Source organism: Limulus polyphemus, unplaced genomic scaffold, assembly GCF_000517525.1.
Source record: "Limulus polyphemus unplaced genomic scaffold, Limulus_polyphemus-2.1.2 Scaffold5, whole genome shotgun sequence".
In the NCBI taxonomy this organism is placed as follows: domain Eukaryota; kingdom Metazoa; phylum Arthropoda; class Merostomata; order Xiphosura; family Limulidae; genus Limulus; species Limulus polyphemus.
This window is the reverse complement of record NW_013665615.1, coordinates 1962743-1982042: the sequence shown is the minus strand read 5'-3', so window position 1 is coordinate 1982042 and position 19300 is coordinate 1962743. Positions and strand designations below refer to the sequence as shown.

The 19300-nt window shown below is 32.0% G+C and overlaps 1 protein-coding gene across 1 annotated transcript in view; it reads left to right on the top strand.

Annotated features, from left to right (window-relative positions):
* The window catches only part of LOC106473199 (rap guanine nucleotide exchange factor 4-like), a 274940-nt gene that overhangs the window by 176329 nt on the left and 79311 nt on the right, over window positions 1-19300 (top strand). The window contains exons 7-9 of the mRNA XM_022380258.1: window positions 7915-7975; window positions 8457-8578; window positions 17543-17783. Coding sequence (XP_022235966.1) covers window positions 7915-7975; window positions 8457-8578; window positions 17543-17783 — 424 coding nt within the window. The remainder of the gene's footprint in view (window positions 1-7914; window positions 7976-8456; window positions 8579-17542; window positions 17784-19300) is intronic.

Below are 19300 nucleotides of genomic sequence, written 5' to 3'. Positions count from 1 at the left end.
AGTCCATACATCACAAAGAAAACAAATTCAGTAACTTTTTATTATCCTCGACTTCGGTTAATTGTTGTGGCAAAAGAAACATTGAAAACAAGTGGACGTTGAACAACAAAACGTACTGGTCGGCTTCAATAAAAATAAAGACCACTAAAGAAACAAAATAAATTTATAAAAATAATAATATCTCATGGCTCTGGCCTGTTAAGCACAATTATATATAGCAAATTGTATTTTTCAGCTGAAAGTACTTCTTAAGCTGTGTCGTAAAAGATGCTGATAATAGCTGGTTCAATCTCCAGAGAGAGCCTACCTTTATGATCTACAATTCTTTAGCCATAAAAGTTTTGATATAAATTTTAACTATCTATGTACCACTTAAAACTTCATCGATAGAGCATTGTAGCAAACTTAGTTCAGAAGTGCACTTTGTTGTGATGTAAAAACTTCAAAAAATAAGCTGATATTTCCCTCCATCTAGCGTTTTCCTTGGTAGATCGAATTATCAGCCAATTAAAAAGTAAGATACTTTGAAGACCGTTTATAAAGGTTTTAATTTGGACCAAAGTTACATTCTTTCTTTATCGGTGGTTTCTCTTGAGTGAGAAACATCATCTGGATATTCGAAATTAAAACACAGAAGGTAAAAACTAACCATCAATTATAACTTTAGCTATTCTTAGGCCTAAGAAATCGCAAAATGTCTTTATGAACAAAGACATGTAACCAATAGAAAATATCGTAAGGGGTCACGAAAAACAGATCGATATTTTGGGAGTAAGTGTTTTTTCATTAATCTTATATATTGTTAACAGAAAAGCTTGAACTTCGCTACTTATGCAAAGCAGCATGGTAAATGTTGAAACGGCACTGTAATATTAGGAAAAATATTTATAATAAAAAGTACTTAGAATAGTCTAAAGGTGTCAAAAACTGAGTGAATAGGTGTTGTTTTTTTCGAGACGAGCAATTTTGTATGAAATATTTGAAGTTGAAAAGGAGCAGGTATTTTTTAGTATTATAATATATTTAAGCAAAAAAAAAGAGAAGAAACTATATAATTATGTACAATAAAAATTACTTTTATTGAAATGTGTTTTTCTTTATTGGGAAAAATTCAAATTCAAAAGAAGTGGCGCGGAAGGTTTTGTGAAAAACAATTTCTCCGTCATGAAAAAAACTGGTGTAAACGGAATGTTTCATTAGTGTTTAAAATACATCGTATTTCAAGAATTAGCTATCCCAGATTCTCTGCTCTGCGACAGCTAAGTTATGGACCACTCTGTATGTTTATATGACTTGTAGCAAAATATTTTACCATGGAAAGCAGCGATGACGATGATATTAAAGTGATGAATGGACTTATTATTTGTGAGAACACTCATGCAAGTTTTCTTTGGAATATATTGAATCGTATAGGGTAGTTATATCAGATACGTATGGGTTTGCCCCCAGTGGCACAGCGTTATGTTTTCGGACTTACAACGCTAGAAACCGGGTTTCGATACCCATGGTGGGCAGAGCACAGATATCCCATTGTGTAGCTTTGTGCTTAACTTCAAACAAACAAAACTTATGGATTGTTTGTGGAAAGAAGCGTGTAACTTTTGAAACGTGTTTATATAGTTAAGTCATTGTAGTTTTTAAAATGTCACTTTTTAAACATCAGTATAAATATGTGTAAGAAATTTTATGAAGTGTGAGAAATTTACCTTCTTCAAATCAGTGAAGTGCCACTCGTGTGATGTGAAACCATCATTTATTTATATTAGTAAATAGATGCGTATAGAAAGTTTAGTGAGCGATTTGCAGTTTATGACGTGCATAACAAATTTTTATGCATTTTGAAATAAGTTGATTAAGATAACTGTGAATTTTGCAAAGATTTAAAAAGAGACTGTATTGATATACAGAAGGATATCAGCTTCAGTCAATCTGTTAACTGCCATCTATTGACAGAATATGAACAAGAAAAATAAAAGCAATTAAACAGGGCGTGATTTGCGATTTCATCTTTAATATAAAAATACTATATTAAACTAGTGTTTTATTGTCATTTGCAAATTATTTAAGAACGAAACATGTCGCCAATAAGGGACCATGTATAGTGATTGGCGTTTTTCCTACCAAGCTAGCTTAGTTAAATATCTGCAGATATTTATATTTCTATATTGTATTTAACTTATCAGTCTAGAAAGTGTTCCTTCCCTGAAGATGTACACAGAAAATAAATAAATGAAAAAAGTCAACAAATGTCCCGTATTTAATATCCTTATATCAGAAATTATGGAACTGTCATGCTCTTTATTTTTAATTTTCATATGATAATTTTCCATACTGAATTAAGCACTTGATTATTAGATTAACAACCTTCATTTTTACGATTACTTGATTCACCATACACTAATTGCAATTTTATTTCTTCATCTTGATACCGTTCACACTTCCCAAAAAAGGCAACTTTAAGTCGAGTGCCTAAAACTCTTTTTATAATGCATTCAAAGAGTAGGTAGGTGTACAAGCTATTCTACAAACGATATTGCCGTAAAACTAATGCATTACCTTAAGCCTAATCTTTATACTCTATATTCTAGAACCATATTTACATTCTATTTTCAAAATGATTACAAGCTAATCTGAATTAAACAACCAAGATAAGTTTTCTTCATTGGTTTCAAACCATCCCTGTGCAATATTGAGCATCCATATTTTTGTAAAAAATAATTACATTGACAATAACATATTTCTTTAATCTATTTAATATATACTTAGTATTTCAGTGAATATGTTTTTATGAAAACATTGCTTAACCTTTTTTAAAGGTCACGACTTCCCTTCTGCCAATCTTAATTTATTATGAAATTTACTCAAAAACATATTTTTACTATATATATAAATGTATAAATAAAGCTATACTATATATATATATCTCCCAACACGGGGTGGCCCGGCATGGCCAGGTGGTTAGGGCACTCGACTCGCGATCTGTGGGTCGCGAGTTCGAATCCCCGTCCCACCAAACATGCTCGCCTTTTCAGCCGTGGGGCGTTATTATGTGACGGTCAATCTCACTATTCGTTGGTAAAAGAGTAGCCCAAGAATTGACGGTGGGTGGTGATGACTAGCTACCTTACACTGCTAAATTAGGGACGGCTAGCGCAGATAGCCCTCGTGTAGCTTTGCGCGAAATTCAAAAACAAACAAAAACAAACCCAACACGGGTCCGGTCAATTTGACCAAGTCACGTGATCTCTTGTACTCGTTTAAAGTTGATATAAATTTAATACTTATAACTTACTTATATATTGGGTATATCTTCACGAAATTTGGCAGTCTTTCAGTTAATATTACAAGTCTTTCACATACAAAAAGTCATATTTCTTAGTGAAGTATTTCTAATAAAATAAAATAAAGATTTGTATATGAATATATTGAGTATTTGTTTTGAAAAGTCCGTGTGCAAAGTAATTTTCATGTTAAAATTAAAAATACTTTTAGTCATCTCAAAAATCTCAACTTTCTTTTGTGTAATCCCTAAAACCTCCTAAATGCATTTCAAACGTTATTTTTCTCATTAAAACCTTATAGTTTATATGTTATTTTCTCTATGTTATCTCAAAACGGTATCGGTCAATTCGACCGACCTCGTAACCACAAAAAAATCTAAACAAGCCTAAATTAACCTTCTTTTCTTTCTAAAAGGACTTCAAATTGTAACCTGAAACTACATTCGTTTATCTTAATGAGCTCTAAGTTCGTAACATTATATATTTATTTATAATCATATTCTATTATTTTATTGCCCTTTGAACCGTGTCTAACTGCTATCCCCGCTATTATAAGTTGTAAATCACTCGGGGGAACGTGCAGCTCGCGTTACGCTATCGAATTACATTACCTACTAGCTGCACGCGTGAGTGCGTCGTGAACCATTTTAATTATATTATTATTATGTATTTTACCTAATATAGTCTTAAATAACTTATAAAGATCCGTACTTTTAATTCTAGTTACTTTTATAATAACAATAAATATGAAAAACAAGAAATAAAGTACTTACCCAATCTTCTTTTTTCTTGCCCTGGATTGTCGAGGAGAGTTAAGCCTGATTTATTTTAGTGATTATGGTAAATCACTTAACAATTTTTATTTAATTAAATAATACACCAAAGAACATATACTAAAAACATGCAAAAAGTAGACAAATTCACTTACTTCTAAAAATTGTCCTGGCTTTCTAACTGTGCCACAAAAGCCGTTACAAGTTCATTCAAGCTAGTCGTTAACTTACCCACGGGAACAATGTTGCTACTCCGAATGAAATTGACGGTTATCTGTTCAGAACACAATGTTATACAATGCGTCATTTGATTGATGAAAACCTTGACTTTATATTGGTTATAGGTAATATATAATAAAACGTAAAAGAGAACTATCAACCAATTGTGAAAGAGAGGATGTGAGAAGTGAGTGTGGCAGGAGGGATCTGATTTTCTATTCATAGCTCTGTAACTAAACAAAATTGAAGGCTATAAAAAGTATGGTCTATTTGAGCAATAACGATTTTATAGAGAGTATTTTACGATGAATTTCTTATATTTTCAAGGGGTGATGGATAAAATAGGGATGATGACATGCTAAGACAAAATGTGTCACGTGTGTCGCACTAGTGGAAATACAGGATTTTTTTAATATACTTCCTTGTAGAACTAGGAACTTAAAACTTGTATACTATTAAAATATGGAGTATTAGCTAAGATGTTATGCTATTCTAATTGGTATAACATAAACAAAAAGTAGTTTTATAAAATTTTGAATATAAAACACTAAAACTTGTCATGCGCAGTAAAGTGTACCCGGGCCGATAGGGATATTTATATGTCTAAATGAGGTTTTTGTCATCACTGTTTTCTTATACTATGTTGCACTTTGCATATAATTTAATATTGCTGTATATTACATCACATCTACATATAAGATGTAAACTTATGGCAGGAAAGATCGCGCAATTGGTGGTTCAAAGATATTTGATGAGATTCTCAACAGTATTAGAAACAGAATTTATCTGTCTGTGACACTTTTGAGGTTAAGCTACGATGATAAAGTGTAGAGTTATTTAGTTTCAGTCTTTCTTTCTTTTTTAACCTTCAATTTCCTTAAGCGCTTCCACTTTATCTTATTCACATTTTCGATCTTGGTGAAAATGCAAATGAGAAAAATGTGTTCAGAATTTTAAGATTTTGTATTTTTAAGTAATCATTCTTAGTTAAATTTTCACAGGAAGAATCGCAGAATGGCCAGCAAACATATAATAACATATAGATAACCTGACAAATGCCTGTTTCTGATCTAGGATTGTAACTTAGATAAATATTCAGAGCATATACTGTTATGACCAAATATCAAATATATCAATTTTGCGTTTTTAGAAATTTGAATCGCATACTTGCTACTAGTACTAGTTTTGAACTTTGCAATTTGATACCATAGACTTCTGTTTGTTCGATATAGAACATTACAGTGAACCATCGATTACCCAATGAATGATCTAAAGTTAAGTTCGTAATTATTTTTGTACATTCATATTGTATTTACTTTCATATTCCGAACTTACCTTTTCTGAATTTGACTCGTTTGTTTTGAACCATGGGTTTTCAGGTACATTTGTTTAAATTCATACAAAGTGAAGGAATAAAATTTACTTTTGAAAGAGTTTATCAAACTTTTACTGTTTTTTTTTTTTTTGTCTAGAACACTATTCAGCTGAAGTCTTCTAGGACTTGTGTTTAAAACTTGTCTAATAACATGATAATTAAATTGGATGAACAGTATACAGTAATATTAATATGTTTCAGAACAAATAATCCTATGTCATTGGTCTTAATCAGGAGGTGTTTTCACTGTGATATATATATCGCATTAAAGTTTATTATTGAAGAATACTGTTGGAGCCTATTCGCTCTTTTTCCTCTAACAGGCAGATACACCTCATTAAAGTTTTCAACTTTCTGTAATACTTATGCTTCCTTAAAACAAATTTTGTCACCTCTCCTCCACTATAGCAATTTCTGGAAGTAAAAAACAAGCAAAAACAACTTATTTGCTTAGTTAAAGGAATATATATTTGAACTTTACTATAAGTTCAAGCTTATTACAAGATTTTAACTAGGATTCATTAAACAGACAAAATGACTTTTGAAGTGACCTCACTTTCTTGAGAGTTAGTTTACTGTTGTTGACTGATAGACGATGGACATACATAGCCTAAGATGAAGGAAAGAGATTGGACACAAATCTACAGTAACATGAAATCATCTTTATTTATTTTGTTTAAGTGAAGTCGGACTACTGAAAAGAGTAGCCAAGGTTTGAGAAATCATGCTGCTATACATGCTCTGCAATGTCAGCTGCGTGTGCAATATAAAAATAACAATGAAAACAATTATTCCTTTCGGAGAGTCAGACAATGTTATTTTGCCAATGGGTGCTGCTTGCTGATTACTTTGACTCTGGTCAGTAGTTGAGAATAAAATTGAGAATGACTGTATTTGAGCCTTAGGTGTCCCTGACTTCGTCACTTATTACAGTTGCAAATAAGGTTGAATGTTCAATTTGCAAATGACCTGTAAAATCCAATTTTCTTTTCTGTAAAACTACTTTAAACGTTTTAATCACATACGTACGTTAATGTGGATTCAGGAATAACTTTATCATGTCCTGAAAGTACTGTATTCTTGATTCAACCATAAATACAGTTATTCTAGTAAATCATCAGCCAGAATAACTATGGAGTTTTGAAAATCCAATGCAACCTTTGCATAAGTGACAGACACTACGGATTCCGACACATGTGGCAGTGTTCTAGATAAAATGTACTCATGAAAGAAATGAAAATATAATAGTTCTGGCAAATATTCATAGGGTAAAATAACTTTATATTATTTTCAATTGTCCACAAACATGAATTTTTGAGTTCGAAATATAAATTATTCAATTACCAATCGTCATGTAGAATGTGAAAATAACTGTCTGGTAATGATTTGCCTGTCCTTGTGAGGTGACACTGAGCAATGAAGATCCTAAGTGAAGAAACTTTAGTGAAAGTCAGTTCCACTGAGAGTAAACTTCAGGAAAGTTTAGGATTCAGTATAGATTAAAACACGTTAGTAGGCACCATAGATATCAAGATACGAAAGTCACTATCTTCTTCTGGCAATTGCCAAAATATATTTTATACGGAACCGAAGATATTAGAAAACTTAAAACAGAATAAAAATAATTTGATTAACTTGAAACTAGTGCATGAAATGTTTGTTTATTAATAACCGCGAAGAAAAAAAAAAGAAGCCTAAATATTAAAGTTGTGTAGTATTTTGAATATCAGTATAATGTATAAAACGACAGGTAAAAGAGTTCACATTTGTACATTGTACATTTAGTAATGGTCGTTTTCAATTGTTTTTCAAATTTTGTTGAAATGTTAACAATCCATGGTACTACTGGTACTACAACAAGCACAAAAAGTATAGTTATTTTAGCTGTTTTGCAGGCATTAGGCATTATCACAGAAGCGAATGCATATGCTGAAGTGATTGTGTTATACAGATGACAGCCAAATCCCATTGTTCATTGAGAAAAAAAATAGCCTAGAAGTTGACGTTTGGTGCTGTTGACTAGCTGCGTTCCTTCAAGTCAGTATATTAATTCAAAATTAAGGTCGGTTATCTCAGATATTCCCTGAGTAACTTTCTGCAAATATCCAAAAGAAAATATAAAACTTAATTTATTATACTTTAAGTAGCTTTTAGTTCTGATTTGTAGGGTCAGTTTGTTTTGATCAGAAGCTGTTAATAGCACATGCTCAGATATATATTATTAAATTCTTGACGAAATTTATGAATGTTAATTTCCTTTTTACAGCAGAATCCTCAGCTGATGGAAGATATTGTGTCACCACTGAACACTATCCGCTCTCTCACAGGTTAGATAAAAATTATGCCGCAAATGTTTACTTACTATATTGACACTTTACAGACAGTTTTGTTTTACTTGATAATACATATATACGACTGTCTTCAGTGAGTTGATACATTGAAATGCTATAACGTTGTCTTAATGACTCAACAAAGCAATCTTGCTAAAGGCAAATCTCGAAGATCTACACCACTATTAAATTACAGTTGCTTCCATGTAAACGAAAATAATTCATTTCTTTAAGAATACATTCTAAGTTAATTCACTCGTTAAAATTCAGAGGTATTTTTAAAGTCTTTCCTAGTTATCTTGTCATTATACTCACAAGGATACTTATCTTTCTAGGAACCTGTTGAAAAAATTGGAATAACTATTTTAATTATTAATACTTTATAACAACTGGTTTATGCGTATAAGTAGAAGGATATTTATTACTATGCATAATAGATATGACTTATTTTTAATTTGTCTGTATTTTTGGGTCATAGATTCTCCCAAACGAGCGGATAAGAAACCTACAAATGGAACACACCTTAACCTTCCACCGGCTAGTAAAAATACAGACCCCACCTCCCCAGAAGCACAAAATCCTGCTCTACCTATCACACAGGTGAGAAAATATAACACAACTTGATAAAGAAATAAGTTAATCAATAATAGATACATATATTTATGCGTGTGTAAACAACAAAGGCAAAAACATTTGGAAGGAAGAGACAAGCGAAAGGGTAAAAGATAAAAGTTCGAGTAGCTTTAAAGCTGTATGAAAAATGCCTCTTGAAATCATCTGCTATTTACATCCCTAAGAATCGGGTCAATAACTCTTACCAATTATCAATATTTATCAAGGAAGAATGCACTACTGTAAATTTACGAATGTCCAATCAACTACATTGATATTAGTCTTTGAAGTTATTTCAAAAGACGATAAAAACATTATAAGTTAGCTAACTCTATTCTGTCTAAAAAGAAATGGCACATTTAACTTTCCTAATTTCATAGGCAGCACCATCACTGATATTCTGGATCAAATGATTTGTTAAAATAGAAGAAATGTAAATCAGGAGAACATTGATAACTAATCGAAGTTTTTCATTCATTATCGTATATTATTTTAGCTATATGTTGATGTTATTCAATTTTATATACTTTCAACAAACTACTCCTGCATTTTGTTCTCTGCTAACTGCGAAAGACATAGAGCAATAGAGAGATATGACTATTAATTGACCATATAGAGTTTATACCACATTTGAATAATCTTTAGATTATTTGCTCTCTGTATGACAGTCGAGGATTGTATACACATATTTTTGTAATATTCTCAGATTTTGTGTTATATATATGATTTACTTTAGTGTTATATACACTTCGAAGTATCTTTCCCGTGATACTTAAGTCTATATTTTAGTTATTTTTAGTTGAGAGTGAATTGGTTTTAGTATTGAAATGTTTATTTTATGGCACTTTTTTATATTAAGTACATTTTTTGTTTATTAAGAATGTTCTCTTTTGAGAGGATATTATATTGGCTACTCTTACGAGTTTTGTTTTTATTTCTAGAATGGTTTATCAAACGATGTGTGAGATTGTTTCATTACAATGATATTATAAGAATGGCGTTACAATTTTGTAGTGATCACAATTAGTTTATATAATAAATACCAATAACATGCTAGAGAACACTTTAATTTTTTCATTCATGCTCAAATTTTGATAACATGAAAGCTTTTAAGAAAAGATTAAGACACTCATTCAAAAATTCTTCTAAATAATACTGCATTTACAACATAATTGTGATTTTATGCACATAGACCCCGTATGTAATGCAAATGTTAAATCAATGGGACACTTTCGTCTAGTCACGGACAAGTAATAAAATGGTACTCAGAAAGGAAAGCATCACGTCAAAATACTTGTTATACAAATTGTTTACCTCCATATTCAATGAAAAAATTGTAGAGCTAAACATTTTAAAATATAATTAGCTTATTCAACTTTTGACACAGGGAAAAATATTTCGAATTTGTTGCTTTCAGAATGTTTTTTTTCCGTATATCGGAAACCTTGCTTCTACCAAACTATGAAACATTTTTCGCATCATATGTGACTCGTGCACAACTTCACAAACAAATTCATGGCTGATAGGTATATTTGATTCAAACAGTGGCTTTTAAAAAGGAACTCTATGAAAAACACAATTGACAATTATGGATATATTTGACATTCATCTTTTTTTTCAAACTTATTTCGAAACATTATATACAAACAGCATCAGAAAGATCAGGTAGATCACGTTTTTTAGACACTTGAAGTAAAGTTCTTAAATGCAGAGTAAGAGTGATTTCATTGATTAGTGAGTAATATGTCTTTGCTGTCAGTAAAAGTTAAGTTCATGTAGATCTTGTAAAAAAGGGTTCTCAGAAAATTAATTTAAAAAGTTATTTCTGGTGCTTTATTAATTTTGTGCTATTAATCATTAAAAAACCAAACAAATGTATTGCACAATATTTTGCCACACCAATAGGGATTATTTCCATTAAACTTGTTTCTGGTGAGCGAAATATCAATACAAAATTTGAAGCAACTACAACAATGTTGGTACAATTTCCGATCCACACAACACTGATACAAAAAAAACAGTTTTCGTAGAGCATATTTTAAGTTTAATGACATGGGGTTGTTATTTCATCCCCCCTGATTGTATGCATTAAAAAGCTCAATATGAATCTAAGAAAATATATGGTAGAATATATTCGAATGCTGACGGAGAACATTTAACCACAGCAGTTGCTACAACACTAATAACTTGCGTTGCACATAGGAAACCAATAACAAAAATCTTATTTAAATGCTACGGTAATAACATCACCCCCCCCCTACTCAACCCCACACACACATGCACACACCAAACTTTTGAAGGAAGAGATACTTTCTTGGAAATCCGTCACTTTCTAATGCACCCAAATCTAAAAGGGCGAGTATGTTCGATGACGGAACTTCAAACCTGTGACCTGCAGATTGCGAGTTGAGCGCCCTAGCCACCATCACCAGAAGAACTCAACCCCACTTTAAGACATAATTAGTGAAATGGGGAAACATTAAATTAGTAGATAGCTTGATGATGATGGCAATGATTATAATAAAAATAATAGGTTTAATAATTAAATAAAAACCTTAATACATAAACAATTATTTATTGTCACTGGATTATCTGCAATTTATGCACTACCGGCACTTGTGTTTTAATTATTTATTGTAATTTAAAAAGTATCTGCAATTTGTTCAAAGGCCACCATTCAACATCTTATTATATAAATATACCTATGTACATGCAGCTATTAAGGGCTTAAAGACCAGTGTGGTTGGTACATCAACGTACTTACGTTTTTATAAAATAGAAATAAACAGTCTAGAGCAAACCAATCCTTTTTGCAGAATAATGGTGTATTCTATTCAGAGGTCTCTTTTATAAACCGTTCTGCAAATATGGTAGAAAGCTTTATAATATTATAAGTAATCATCTTTCTTTAAAATTTGCCTCCATGTTCCAATTTGGTCTTCATAAAATGTATCTGAAAAATGCTCTCTACAAAGTTAGCAATATTGAGTAGTCTTCCGATTTTCCTTTTTCACTGTATTATCTCACAGTTTGATTGCATCTGTATACGTGAAAAATTCAGTCAGGTAGTCCTTCAATAGGATGGAAACTGATAAGTATCAAATAACGTATTTTTTATACTTTCAGTTTCTCCTTTGCTCTACATTGACTATAGTTTTAGTGCAACTTGTCTTTGTTAGAGAAAATCTGTATACATAAAGCATAAATTCACCTAAGATAACACAGTGTTAACCTTGCTTATATATTGAAAATATGGCCAAAAGAGACTAAAATAATACAGACTAGGCCAACTCCATTTTTCTTAACAAAATAGAGACAATGTATCCATATTTTAAAAATATTTTTAACTTAGGATATTTGGCTATGCCAATCAAACTGATAACAAATAATTATGAGAAACATTATCACTGGTCTTGAAATTAAAGTTTCACTTAAATTAAAGGTTATTTTATGATATCAAACTTGCTCAGGAAATCACAGTTAGATTTCAACATCACCTTCTAACTATGTACTCTACAGTGCTTATACAATTGATAAGAATATTAAAAGAGCTGCTTGGTTACTTGCTCAGATCACTAGCCTATGACTTCTCGAAGAGGAGATATAGGCAATTACATTACAACAAGACAACAGAGGTTGAGAAACGGTGATTAGTTAAAAATCAATAAAACTACACTTGTAATCAAGATAAAAGGCCAAGTTAGCGTATTTTGTTCAAAACAGGTTTGGAAATTCGTAAACACTATTGAATTTGTTCAGAGTACACAGAAATCAATTCAAAGTCAAAATTAGAGATCTGTTATATTGTTTTATATAGAAATGAAATAAGTAAAACGTTTTTACTGAATACATTTTAACTTCGAAGTTTTTTTAATGTGTGGAAGAACGACTACAAGTTCATTAGCAATAATATTTTTAATTAAATGTAGCTATTTTGTCCTGAGGCGGGAGCGTCGATCGGGAAGTGATGTAATTACAAATATTGGCCTTTTTCTTCAAAAATAAGTTATAAGAGTTATATTACACTTAACATGACTTCTGATAGGTCAGAATTCAATGAGGAATGTAATTTTAAATTTCACAGCCAATTAAAACCTGACTCGACCTTTTCTAGGATAAAAAAAAAGTTAACCTATGGGATGTAATTTACTTGCTACATCTCATAGCTAGAATTCTAGTTACAATTACTAGTGAATTTCCAATCCACATAGATTCCATGAGACATTGTTCTACAGCTACATTACCCAGACTCTCTTAGCTATGCCAGCCTTTAGCAATAAAGCAACAAGCTTACCATCAGTGAATACAATCATCTTACAAAATAAGAGTTTCGTGTAAAAATATCAGACTGCAAGAGCAGAGTACAAATTCTCTTGTGGAAATAGACACCAAACTGCAAACCAGCCCTCGTATTAGTATCTGAAATTAACCTTACAGCTTTACTAGCACTGACCAAAACTTCTAACCAAGTAGGTTTCATAACTTACCCGTTTAAAATAAATCCAGAGTTTTGTTCACATAACTAACACAGAAATTATGTTTTGAATGATATTACGAAAATAAAAGTAATCATAGAAAGAAATAAACAGAAATAGGTGATCCCACTATAATCGTCTATCCAGGTCACTTTTTGTTTTGTCAGTTAGGAAATATACACACATATATACTATCTAATGTAGGAGAAGTACATGTTCTAGGAACTTGCAGACAACCTCATCTTTCTTAGCATAAGAAATACTGCATGATTTGCTAACCGAAATGCCACTACAACTCACTAGATAAATTAAGTGATTATAAAAACGATAAACCAATAACTCACTTCCAAATATTCTTTTGTAGCTCAGAAAGTAAGGGTCACAATATCCTTTCACTTAAAAATCCTCCAACTATATGAATCTCCTAGCTTTGCTGTAATCAAGTGGTTTTTACACAATACCCTGTGGACCTGTTACCATGAAGCACCATGAAAACAAGGTATATCACTTATTTTCAGTCATTAGTTTTCAAATAGCTGACCATCCTAACAGCTAATCAAGAAGATAATCTCAGCAATAACAATTAGTATGAAAATGTCAGCATCTCAGCCAATCATCAAAGCGTCGAACTGCTTTTCCATTGCTATCTCCTCATTTAACTCGTCATGAACTTCCAGCAGATGTGCACTGCATGGATCTTGCTTCTCATCACCTAATTCGAGATCACACAAAGGTATTCTTCTTATTAATAAACCCACTCATTTATATTTGAATACTGACAACTATTTCTCCACAAACTAATTAATGACGGTTTTTGCCTGTTTAATGTGTTTATGTGCATCATGGAACATTACTGTTAGACATAATTCACCTTATTGAGTTATCAACATATAAGACATGGACTGGACATGCTGGAACCGAACTATTTATATTATACAAGTGTGTATTCAAGCCATACCCTATCATCGGGCTTGAAGTTTTGTGTCTCTACCGTTTTGACATAAAATCCCTTTTTACATATTGTCTTTTGATCCATCTGTTCTCACGCAAATTCAACTGACTAAACAACTGTCAAATAAGGCCACTCTATATATACTTGTAGACACTACAGTATATTTGCACTAGGTGGAAGAACGTACTAAGATCCAGTGAGAGATGTACTTATCATTCCAACATAAATAGATTTGTAGAACAGCTAGTTGACATCGGGCTTGAAGTTTTGTTTCTCTACCGTTTTGACATAAAATCCCTTTTTACATATTGTCTTTTGATCCATCTGTTCTCACGCAAATTCAACTGACTAAACAACTGTCAAATAAGGCCACTCTATATATACTTGTAGACACTACAGTATATTTGCACTAGGTGGAAGAACGTACTAAGATCCAGTGAGAGATGTACTTATCATTCCAACATAAATAGATTTGTAGAACAGCTAGTTGATAAAAAAATATACCGTCATGACAAAACTAATGCAAGGTGCTCATCCTAGTCAGCTCATTTAGAGTTCACAAACACAATAAGCATGCACTTGACAGTCTTTACTACCCATTCAGTAAACTATCTAACTGAGAATAATCTAGTGAAGTGTAAATTTTTGTCACACCAAACCCTTGACAAAACTCTGTTAACAACTTGCTTTTGTAGTCAATTCCTTGAGCCACATGAACCTCTTCAGGTGCTCCAAACTATGTTATCCATTGTTCAGCCAACACAACAATGACTGTGCTTAAGCTAATTTAGTGAAGTGATTGACAACTGCCAGCATGTACGTATTATCTTTCTCAGTTTTGCACAGACGAACAACTAAAGGGTGATTCCCTGTAGGAGGTACATACAACTCTGTCAGTTTTTCTGAAATAGCAGCTCAATGTTCCTTTGGGCAGAGTGGTGTTGAAATCATCTCTCAAAGTATTTATAAAAATGTGACCAAAATTTTCCCTGAAGTATAAGTTCAATGTTTCTTTGAACAGAGCAGTGTTTAAATAATCTCCTAATGTATTTAGAAGACTGTGGTCAGACAATTGGAACAGTGTATGACACTTCCAGGCGACCTTCTGTCCTTACATTAAAATATATTCCAAAGTATCCCCTTCTATAGAGTATTAGGGAGCACTGGCTGCGTCAGAAATTAGCTTCCACATCTTAATAATGGTACTGCACTTGTAACTGTCTGAATGCCTGTCAAATGTTATGTGTTTCAATACTACCTTTACTTACCTGTGAAAATCATGCTTCACCTTGCTGTTATATCTGTTTCTTTCAGTTATGTTACTCAAAAATTTTTAATCACTCATTTGTTGTGTCCATTTACAAGAAAAATTGTCAAACTTTGATTGCTGCATTGTGTTTAAGATTTGGTCACTTAACAAATACATGTATTCTCGCTGGCTGGCGAAACAATATGTTCACATTACAAAGTTGTTGACCAAGACAGTCTTGCATAATGAAGTTGTACTATTGAGCATAGTTTCCAACATGAAGTTATGCTTTTTAGATTATTGAAGTTTATAAGGCACATCAGTAATTCATGGTTCATTTGAATAGTGAACTTCCTACCATATGAGAAGTGGTGATCATATATACAAATGCTAACTGCAAGCAGTTCCTTTTTTATTGTACAGTTTTGATGCTCGTGAGATATTAGTGCACAGTTTGCTTAAGTAATTAAATGATCCATACCATCTTGTACCTGTGAAAATACTACTTCAATTTCACTGCCACTGGTACCAATATTATTGATGAATGAACACTTTTAACAAGGAACCAGTGCTTTGGTTGGAAGACATACTTCACGTATCAGTTTTAATCAGTGCAAATCACGGTGCTTTACCTTGAAGAAAATTACCACAAAATGTTAATACTATGACACCAAACACTGAAAGCTGCATCTTTTCATTTGGCCTGTCTCAGGCCAGACTGTTGCAATTGTTGTAGGATAAATGGACATTCCATATTTACTTATTATATGATTTAGAAGCTACTTTTATGCAAATGAATGTAAAATATTCTGGTTTAAGTTCAAACCTGAATTCATTATGTGTTGAGAACAACGTTAAGTTTCTCAGCTGTGTTCTGAATTGTGTGACCAACAACGAATATGTAATCCACATAGATGAGACATCTCTCCCACAGCTCTCAAAGTGGAAGCTCCATCAACCACTGGAAATTGATAGGAGTATTACTCATAATAAATGACTTGAGGTGTTGAAAGATGTCTTAGAACTATTTTTTCCTAGCACATACAAGCATATATCACATTTTTAGGTCAGAACAGAATTAAATAGTGCAATACCCTACAACCCTAAATTACTTACGTCAAAAATCATTACAATTATACTCTCAAGAAAGGTAAACCATCAGCTTATATCAAGTTCTACAAGTCTCCATACTTCCTCTCAACCAGATAATGGTCTGGTTCATGAGGAGTGCAGATATATAAACAGTATCAAGCAAGTATAAGCCTTTGTAGACTGACCACTGTGGAATGTATCTATAAAATAGAGGATTAATGCAAGAGTACGTCCTTTTCCACATCTTGTTTTCGACTACTTCAAATAACTAAATGTTGAGTACCTACACAAAAATATTGAAGAAGAAATGTTGAATAAACCTATTTATTTATGGAAGGATGCTGAAGCTACACAAAATTCAACTGAATAAAACTAGACTAATGTAAGATATGCCGTGTTTTGGATGAAATTTCATCAAAATATGGCGGGAAAATACTCGCTTATTTTTTTTCATAGCATTGAAAAATTAATTTATAATGAGTATAAATAACATATGAGAATAACCTTTTGTCAGAAAGAAATGGAAATGTATTTCCTGTGGTTTACCCAATTTCAAATTACAACAAAATTAAACCAGTGGCATGGAATGTGGTCGACCAAAAATATTTTTTTACTCTTGTCCTTTTCATGCATGATGAAATTCCTTTATCGCTCCATGAGCTTCATCATAGCAATTTGGCAAGATTCAGGCGTAGTATGCGAATGAAGAATACAGTTACATACAACTTTTTTTAGAGCATCAGTTGTATGAAACTTTTGTCTACAGAGACAACCCAGGAAAAGAAACAAACGTTGAAAGTCACTTGGTGGTAGGTCAGGGTCATATGCGAGATGGGAAAGGATTGTTCACCAAAGCCCCTCATTTGCAAGCATTGCGCAATGATAATCATGGGACCAATTATTTCCATTATCGAAATGTACATTTATCATTGTGTTGTTTGAGCACTTGGCGCAGACACTTCGAAGAAACGTTGTAAGTATCCTAATGCAATGTAGATCCAGAGGAAGTCTGCAGAGAAAAAAACAGTGTATGGGTATGAAATAGCTTTTTTACTAGGAATAATTTAAAATAAAACTCATCATCAATATAACTCAACAATACTCTTTATCTTTTTCGCGAAACCCTATTTGAAAATTATAAACATTATTCATAGTTTTTGAATTCTCTTTGATGATTTATCTAGGAACCTTCTGCACAACTGAGAAGAGTGGGAAAGGTGTTCCGTACAATGATTCTCAGCCACGCATCTCATCTTATTCGTGACAGAAAGTATCATACAAAGACTATACGTAGATGTCTTGTCGGCACTGAAATGGTGGACTGGCTCCTCCAGCAGGCAATTGGAGGTGCTGTGCGTATTCACTCTCGAGCCCAGGCTATTGGCATGTGGCAGGCGTTGTTAGAGGAAGGGGTGATTTCACACGGTAAGGACAATGACATAGTAAACGTTATAAGATTTCCAACAATGTTTTCTGCAACCTCTTTGTGTGAACATGGCTATTGTATTATTTTCTTTGTTAAAGACGCTAAATGATGTCCTATACTAAATGGCATGTTTATGTCTTTCAGTTCCTGTACATTTTGTGAGGTTCTTAAATCTCATATACTCAAATTTATACAATTATATACTTTCTGCACATGGCAAACATATATTATGTAATTGTATGCTTGTGTACCTGTATAGGTTTAGCATTTCATTGCGAGTATCTGAAACCAATAAAATAAACATAAAACAGTTACATATCTACTTTTTACATAATAAAACGATATATTAACATCCTAACTTATGAGTAATATATTATAACAACTTTTAATCTAATTAAACATACTTTAACTACGAAATGTAGAGATATGTAACTTGCATAAGATTTTCATAAGAAAATTTATTATTTTAAACGAGAGTATTTGGAATAGCTTTCAATGTAACACTGATTTAAATTACTTTTTCTACTGTTAATGGTATTATTTAAGATGTACGAATATTCGGTTTTATATTTCGTGTGGTAAGAAAGTGTACTTTAAATTTTACACTAGTAATTCTCATTACCAGTACTTTATTATAAATTCTTAAATTATGATAGCTTTTAGTTCTACTTTACGTAGCGAAAACTCTATAAGCTTCTAAGCATTAATGTAATAATCCTTTAAGAATGCTGAGTTACCTTGTAGCAACGTTAAAGGTACGTCATATAACATTTAACTTTCCAAAAATAACTTTATTGTAAAATCCCACGAAAATAGTCATGTGTATGCTATCCAGAAATAGTTATGACATTAATAGAACATTTATCATTTATACTTAAACACATAAACACTTGATACAGTGCATATATTTCCTAGCCAGAATTGCAGAGAAATTTCTTGAACATAATTATAAAATCATTCTGTATTTCACGTCCAAATATTCCTCGACTGAGTAATCTATTTGTCTCTGCTTCTATCTTATCTTAAGAGATATCTGATAATAATTTACTGCATTTTAACTATATATATATATGTTTGGTTGGTAAAAATAATGTTGCCATCAGAATTATTCGCAATTTGGTAATGATTAGGTTAGAAAGACCTCTTAATTGATTTCAGGACTACTCGGCATTTGGTTATGATATGACAAGGAAAGTAAAATTTCTTAGTTATTACAAGAACTGTTCTGGGTTTAATTAAATCAAATGTAAAAATTTTATTTGTCGTCAGAACGTTTTCGGATTTTGGCAACAATTATCAGGTACGTGTGAATATTAATTATTGTCAGAGTTGTTCGCTTCTTGGTAACGAACAGATAAGTAAGACATCGTAATTGTTGTAAGAGGTGTTAAAATTTTAGTAATGACCAAGAAGGACAATATTTTTAATTTACGTCAAACTTAAATATTATTACTATGATTCTTTAGAACTTCTCCTTAGTATCTTGAAAATTCTGTTTATTATCTAGACAAATAGT